Source organism: Pseudopipra pipra, chromosome 18 (assembly GCF_036250125.1).
Source record: "Pseudopipra pipra isolate bDixPip1 chromosome 18, bDixPip1.hap1, whole genome shotgun sequence".
Taxonomy (NCBI): Eukaryota; Metazoa; Chordata; class Aves; order Passeriformes; family Pipridae; genus Pseudopipra; species Pseudopipra pipra.
Window position 1 is genome coordinate 8331523 of NC_087566.1, and position 7979 is coordinate 8339501.

At 56.2% G+C, this 7979-nt stretch overlaps 1 protein-coding gene across 8 annotated transcripts in view; it reads right to left on the minus strand.

Annotated features, from left to right (window-relative positions):
- The window catches only part of CUX2 (cut like homeobox 2), a 67091-nt gene extending 65043 nt beyond the window's left edge, over positions 1-2048 (minus strand). For 3 of the 8 annotated variants that reach the window (XM_064674997.1, XM_064674995.1, XM_064675001.1), the window contains exon 1: positions 1642-1751. In XM_064674997.1, coding sequence (XP_064531067.1) covers positions 1642-1686 — 45 coding nt within the window. In that variant the 5' untranslated portion in view covers positions 1687-1751. Of the gene's footprint in view, positions 1-1641; positions 1754-1934 lie in introns of those variants that run through there. The other 5 variants (XM_064674994.1, XM_064674998.1, XM_064674996.1 and 2 more) reach the window with 3 other exon arrangements.
- Positions 2049-7979: the final 5931 nt, after the last annotated feature.

The following is a 7979-nucleotide window of genomic DNA, read 5'->3' on the forward strand; positions in this document are numbered from 1 at the left end:
CTATTACACACAAGAAAGCTGTAAAAAAATACTGCATTAGTAATGTACACAATAAACCAATCTCATAACCCGGTGAAATACGTCTGGCATTATCTTTGATGGAATTTTATCTCTTCTCATTTCCGCGACTCTCCGCCGTAAAAGGGCTCAGCGCCGTTTCGATCCGAGCGCTGCCGAGTAGCACATTATCCCTGTGTTTTCCATATGCCCACCATTCATCAGGGCGGCTCAAACTCTGCCATTCCCGGCCAGCCCCAGGCCACCAGAGCTGCTCAGACCCATCCGTTAAAAAGGAATGGGAAAAAAAAAAAAAAAAAAAGGAAAAAGCTCTTGGAAGAATATAAATGGATTGTTTCCCTTCCTTTTTTTTTTTTTCCTTCTCGTTTTCCATTTTTTTTTTTAATTTTATTTTTTTATGGAGGGCATTAGGCCAAGCTGGCACAAGGTCACCTTTCCCACCGCGATCCCGCCGAGGCGGCAGAACTGCTGCCTGGACAGGAGTCGGTCCCCAGCCCCCGGCAGGCTGGGAAAGGAGAGCTGCCACCTCGCAGCCCACCTCTCCCTCCGGCAAAGTTCACCCCTGAGAGACCTATGGCAAAGTAGCTGCCAATATTTATCTTTAAATAAAGGTCTGCGCGCACCCAGGAAAAGTCATTAGCGCGATTTAGCGGGGAACGCTTTTGTATCCGAAGCGCTTAGAGCCGTAATCCCTTCCCTTCCACAAAGCCAGAGCGGAGCAGTCATGGCAAACCCACCGGCCGTGGTACCTGCGGTACTTTTCGGGTCGCGCAGCGCAAACGCGGCACATAATCTGCTTAAAAGCCAAAATGTATTAAATGCTGGAACTGTTGATCCAGTACCGGAGCCCCATAAATCGCATTGCAATTTGTTTACTCCCCTCCGAAGCATGCTGCATTTTAAACTCCGGAATATCCTACAGGGATAAACCCGTTTAATATCCATGGAAATGAGCGTTTCGGCTGTTGTAGCGGCTCCAGGTTGGGTTTCATCCCATTATGTTGGGAGAGCCATTGTGTTAATTATCCGCCTCCTGTTTAAGGTGCGCATTTAAGGTCACAAACTGTCAGCAGCCCCCGGCCAACCTTCCCCCGCACACGGTAACAAAGGACTTACCGGGAATTTCACAGACCGAGGGTACCACGGTGGGATACGGCGGCCGTGACCTGCCCGGAGCCACAAAGGAGCTGCCGCCCCCCCGCCGCATCCATCCCCGGCCCGAGCAGCACCGCCTGGCACCGACCGCCTTCCCGGCGCTCAGGGCTGGCCGAGCCCCCGCACCGGCCCCGCACACCGGCCCTGGATAACAATGGGAGGGCGGCGGGGCTCCGGGCAGCCCCGCTCCGCCATCCCCGCATCCATCACCGCACCCGCGAGGCTCTGCCCGCCCCGCGCGCACCGGGGGACGCGGGGACGGGGCTGCGGGGGGCACCGGGGACACTCGGCAGCCCGCGGGCACCTGCGGCTCCGCTCCGCGGGCGGGGACCGCCACAAACTTGGCGGGGCGGCGCGGGGGGCCGCGCTCCCCGCAACTTCATCCCGCGCAACTTCCCTCCCTCCCTCCTCTTCCTCCCTCCCTCCCGCCGGGGCGGAGCGGCGGCCGCCCCCCGGCCCCGCTGTCACCTCGGGGGCGGCGGGGCGGGGGCCGGGGCTCCATCGCGGCTCCATCGCCGCTAGCGCTGCTCCATGTTCCCGGGCGGCGCCGAACAAAGAGCGGCGGCGGCGGCGGCGGGGGATCAATTTCTGATACCTATCGATGGGGAAGGGCGGGCGGAGGGAGGGGGGCGGGCGCGGGGGGGGGGAGAGAGGGAGGGAGGGAGGGATGGGGGCGGCCGCCCGGATCACCCCCCCCTTCCCCTCCATCCTCCCGCTCCCTCCCGCCCGCCGCCAGCCCCGCGCCCGCCGCCGCCACCGACCTGGAGCCGGCGGACATCAAACCGTGTCCGGTATCGACACATCGATCCCACCTCGGCGGCCATCTTGGGGGAGCCCGGTGGCGCGGAGGGGGCGCGGAGCCGCGCGGACCGGGGGGTCTGCCCGCCTGCCCGCCCGCCCCCACCGGGGACGGCCCCGCGCTGGGGAGGGAGGGGGAACCCCCCCCGGTCCACCCCCCTTCCCCTCGGGACCACCCCTTTCCCCCCCGATCCACCCCTCTCCCCACCGGGACCACCCCCGAGCATCGCTCCCCGTCAGTCCAGGACCACCCCCCCACACATCCGTGGGTCTCCGTACGGGGAAGGGTCGCGGAGCCCTCCGGGTGATGGTGGGGGTTTTTCCCAGCCCAATCGAGGCTTTTAGCTGGAAAATCGCCAGCCGGAAGCCGCCGATTAAACTTTTCCAGGGTTTTTTTGGTTTGGGGTTTTTTTTTCCTTCCCCTAATCTGACCCATCCAGCACCTTTGACCTACCGGGAATGGCTACAGCAAACACGCTCTGAGCGCTCCGCGGCCAGAAACACCCCGGGTTCAGAAACACGCCGAGTTCAGGCTGGTTCAGGGCTGCATTTTTAAATTTCTCAGTGCGGTGGGCTCTGAGGAATCCAAACAACTTCAGCAGAGGAACAGAGCCCACCCAGCAACACCTGTACATGGAATTCCCACTCTGCTTCCCCACCGCAGGAAAAGAACTTTACAGTTTCAGCCCCAAGTTGTCCCATAGCCTGTTGCACTGATCACCCCGACCCCCAAAGGGCTTGGACAATCAATTCCCAATCCCCTGGGAAGCGGTAAGCCCTCAGCAGAGCCGAGTTTGCACTGAAGGGACCCCAACCCCACTGGCTGTGACTCGTTTTTGAGCAGAAAAGGACGGAGCTGCCCCTCGGGTCCTTTTTGCAGGCGGGTATTTGCAGACCAAGCAAGTGCAGCAGTTTAATATTCCTGCCAAGGAGCAGGTAACACCCCGGGCTGCTGTGCAGACACGTGCACGTCTCTGCTCGTGGAGGAGCCCAGGGGCTCCTCCCCGGCTGGGACACAAATCCACATGCCAGCTCCCCTCCCCGAGACAAGCTCATTCCCCATCACCACCCCACAGAGGGGGATATAATCCCGAAGTGTTCCCAGGGGTTCACAAGCTGCTTTGCCTCCAAAACTGCAGAGAGGATGAGGGCAGCAAGCAGCAGCCACCTTGTTCACCACTGTCCTGCTCCCCCTGTCTTACCTGTCACCTTTTGATCCCTGTACTCCAAAGGGCTGGAGGGAGCATGGACACCAGCAAACCCAGACACGCTCCTGCAGTGGTCACTCATAGTCCTTCACTGTTCCCAAAGCTCTCAGCTCCTTTTGGTGCAGCAGATCCTGCAGTGCTGAAGCCTCTCTCTGCATGTAGCTGGGGAAGAAACAGTCCCTCACTGCCCAGATAAAATCCTGTTGCTATTCCCTGCATTCTGCAGGACTCTTGGGATTCCACTAAAAAGCACCATTTGAGTTCAGAAGACATCAAAGAAAAGGAACACCCTTCAAACTGCTCCCTGCTCTGCAGGTGCTTCCAATTGTCACAGGGACAGGTCTGCTCCTGGGCCAGGAAAACTGTCCAAAAGTGTAAGGCAGACACCCAAAGTGACCTTGGCCCCACTCTGTAGCACAAACAGCCAAGAAACGATCTTGTTCTTCTCATCTCTTGTTCTTCTCATCTCCTCCACTCAGAGAAACTCAGGAGTCGCTCACGATCCCACAATTGCAAAATGCCTCAGGCAGAAGAACAAGTGAACAGAAAATCAGAGTTCAAAGAAAGGATTTGCAGGAGCAGAGGCAGTTTGTGTCAGAGAGAGCCTGGATGTCCCTGCAAGCCCTGTCAGCTTCTTCTTCACCTCCAGAGCTGGCTGCAGAAGGGGTTCCCATGGCAGATCCTTCTCATGGTCCCACAACAAAAACATCCTCCTGGAACTGGGGGACCCCAGATGAAAATGCTGAGCTGAAATTTCAACCCTGTTGACATCAACAACAATTTTCATGATGCTCTGAGACCCCAACCACATGTGCTGCCCCTCCTTGGGGGCACCCAAGTCAAGCCTCCTTACTTTGCTCAGGGAACCCAGGTGCTATAAATAGATTTTCTTACCCCCCACAACCACAATCAGGGAGTAGAAACCACTGGGAGTCGTTGAGGTTTGTAATGAGATTGGGGCTGCTGGTGGTACCAGGCAGCTGCTTCACCTCTGGCTTAATGAGACTGTAATTAGCCAGGGGTGGGAGCACAGGCTGTGCAAGGGGAGATCCCACGTGGGAATTCATTTCCATCCCTCCCTCAGGGCCAGGGGGAGGTTTGTTTATAGATGGATCAGTAAACCAGGTGGGATGGGTGGTCTTTGCTGGGGGTGAGCTGGTTTCTGCTCTTTGATGCAAATGTGTCCTATCTGTGCCAGCAACAGGGATTGTCCAGTCTGTCCATGACTAAAATCCTGCAGGAATCTGCTGCTGGATCCCATCAGGACAGGTCCCAGGAAGGGAGACTTTCTCCTGCGCCCACAAAGCTGATCTCACACCCATAAATCACCTCCCTGCTCTGCTGCCCAGGGAACAGAGGAGCCTGCTCATAAATCAGGAATAAAACTAACTTGGCATCTTTGGTGAGCAAATTAAATTGTGGGCTTTGGAGGAATGTTTCTGTTTGGCCGAATCATTAATAAATCAATGGGAGCCATAAGGAAGAGGAGAGGGACTGTGCCCTGTGCCACACAGAGAGCTGTGGGGTGGCACGAACCATCCCCACCCCTGTGTCCCCTCAGGCAGTGCACAGGGGGCCTGGAGCACCCCAGGGAGAGCAGGGGGACCCCGATCCTACACTCCCCTCCCATGTAGGGCTCACCCACCCCAGGGGACGCTGCGAGGCGCAGGTTAATAAATCAGTTTGTTTCCAGCCCGGTTTGCTTTGTGCGCCTGACAATAGACTGTTGTAAATGGCAGCCCCTTGCCTCCTCTACTGAAAGGCTTTTAATTAAAATATGGAAGGGGCTTTTCTGTGTACTTAAAAAAAAAAAAAAAAAAAAAAAGGAGATTTCAGCACACTCCCATTCCAATTCTAGGCATTAATTTATTCCTGCCTTCCTGGCGTTTGTGATCCATGTCTTTGTGCAGTGGTCCAGCCCCATTAGGCAGTCGAGGGGCGATGCTGGGAGCAAGAGTCATGTGCCAGTAGGGCTGGAGAGCCAGTGGTGGTGAGGAGCCAGTGGTGATGGTGAAACAGTTGTGGTGGTGAACCAGTGGTGGTGGTGAGCCAGAAATGATGGTGAGCCATCAGTGACGTGAGCTCACTCAGTTGCCTTGTCCCAAGGTTGGGCAGGACACCAGGAACCCCACTGTGGGCCAGTGGTGCCATCAGGGCAAGTGGGAACGTGTCAGGCCCTGGAACTGCCCAGGAGCTCAGGCCCAGCTTCAGCCCTGGGCACAGAGAAGAAAGACCCTCATGGGGATGCAGACTGCTGCTCCCAGAACTCTATCCTCATCCCGTGCCAGGGAAGGCAGTGAAGCCCCTGCCAGCTGTCACTGAGCAGGTTTGGTCCTGGGGTTCCAGAAACCCTGTCAGGGGTCCTGCTGCCTCCCCCATGCCACCACTGTTTTGGGGGTCGGGTTTTTGCCTTCTCCAGCGGGAAAGGCTGGGGCCGTGCCAGGGCTCTGCCTTGCCCTCCAGCAGTGAGGTACGAGCCATCCCAGTGTCTCCCACATCCTCACAAATGATTTAGAGTGTTCGATAGTTGTGGATGCCTCATACCTGGAAGTGTTCAAGGCCAGGTTGGACGGGGCTTGGAGCAACCTGGTCTAGTGGAAGGTGTCCCTTCCCATGGCAGGGGGGTTTGAACGGGATGGGGGTTTTAACAACCCAGACCATTCCGTGATAGTACAGAAGCCCATCACCAGAGGTGATGGAGCTTCATGACCATCTCCCCTCTCCTTGCAGCCCCTCTCCCCCACCCCTTTGCCCCCATCCTTCCTCTCCCCCTATCCCTTTTCCCCCCATCCCTCTCCTCTCTCCCCCGGGCCCGGGCAGCGCCCGCACCGCGCCCGTTACAACGTCGCCACCTGGCGGCCACCGCGGTAACTGCAGCGCGTCCCCGCGGGCCGGGCCGGGGGAACACGGAGGGGACACGGAGGGGACACGGAGGGGACGCGACTGGTCACGGCGGGGACACCCCGAGGGGAACGCTAAGGGACATGGGGGGCACAGGAGTGCAGGGTGAGGCACCTCGGGGGCACAGCACCCTCCGTCTCCCCTCAGTGCCCGCGGGATATGTGTTGAGCTCTGCCCGGTCTCAGCCCTCGCTGCCCTCCAGGATGCACAGGGAGGGTGCCCGGCCTCTCCACCGGCTGCCTTTCTGCCACGGCTACTTCTTTCCAGGCACATGCTCCCTACAATTAGCACATGCTTTTTAATTAATTTTCCTCTTTTATTGCTTTGCCCAAATTATCTCGACTCTGTTCGCGTGCGCTCAGCGGATAACGCTGCTATTTATGGCTTTCCCTGTCAGTGCTGGGGCTCAGGAGGCCAGGACAGAGACCTCTCCCTTGGGCTGCATCCTGTTGCCAATGCAAGGCACAGCCCTGGGACAGGTCAGGAGCTCAGGGATGGGGAATCATCTGTTCTTGTCCCCATCCTCAGGCCACCTACCCCCTGGCTCTGTTTGGTGGGTGGCAGCTCTTCCCCAGCCCCCTGGGCTGGACAAAGCCTCCTGGCCACAACCACGGTGATATATCCTTCTGATGGAAAACAGAGCTGAATCAGGCAAAACTGCTGAATTAAATCTGTCTGGAAGAAGCTGTTAAACATGGAAACCTTCTGAACATGAAGGGGAGAGGGATAAAATCCTCTGAAAGCTCCTGAGGATGCTGCCAGCAGAAAGGGGCTGTGGAGGGGTGTGATGAGCAAGGGAAGGATTTTCCCAAAGCTCCACACAGTGGGAACTGAGGTGCAGGGATGGGACGGAGGGCACAGAAGCCGACTGAGGCAGAGGAGATGAATTCCAGCCACCAGCCAGCACTGGGACACACAGGTCACCCCACAGCCCCCCTCAGTGGGGATGGGGTGACCACCACTGCCAGCTTCAAACTGCAGCTCTGAGCTGCACAGGAATCCATCCTTCTACCTTTAATGAGCTTTCTCCCTTTGAAAATAATCATTACCAATAAACAAATATAGCAGCCAGTGTATATAAGCATCAAATTAAGTAGCTACATGCATTTGTTATATTTGATATAGCCTTGTTAACTGAAATTCCTGGGTTTGGAATACGTATTGATTTCAGCAAACATATATTATTTTACTGTAAGTACCAACAGCCATTGTAGTTAATATACAACAGTTTAATTTAAAATGCATTAGTTTAATAAAAATGCATAAAACAGAAGGGAATTGCATTAGCCTCAATAAAAAATTCAATTTCATAAATATTATCCAGTGTTAAAATGCATTGATTTCCTGGGAAAATGTATTGGTCAGAGGTAATTTACATTGGTTTGGGTGGGAGCGTCCTGGTGTGTATACATATGTATTAGTTTAGTCAAATGTGTCTGATCACAGAAGAAAATATAGTTTGGAGCAAGGGATATTCATAAGGAAATGGTGTGGAGCGAGCGGTGGCACCGGCTGGCTCTGGAGCATCCTGCCCCAGTGGTGTGGCTGTGCCGGGGCCTGGACACCCCCAAACCAGCTCTGTGGATGCTCAGACTCGGGGACACCACGTTGCTGCCGGGATTCCCGGGACACAGGGAGCCCATTATCAGCCCCGGGCAGGACTTGGCTGGGGCGCAGGGACACGTCTGGCTCAGGCTGAGCACACGCCTGGCAGAGAGCGGGGGTTAATCAAATCCTTTTGACTCCCTTTTTTATCGAGCTCAAGAGGGGCTGGCCTATTAATTAGAAAGGCTTTTTCATGTAAAACACAGGCTCTTTTGCAGATAAGAAGGGACGATGCTTGATTCTGCCGTGGCACGGATACGTGTGTTATTCCCTGACATCCATTCACGGGCTGCA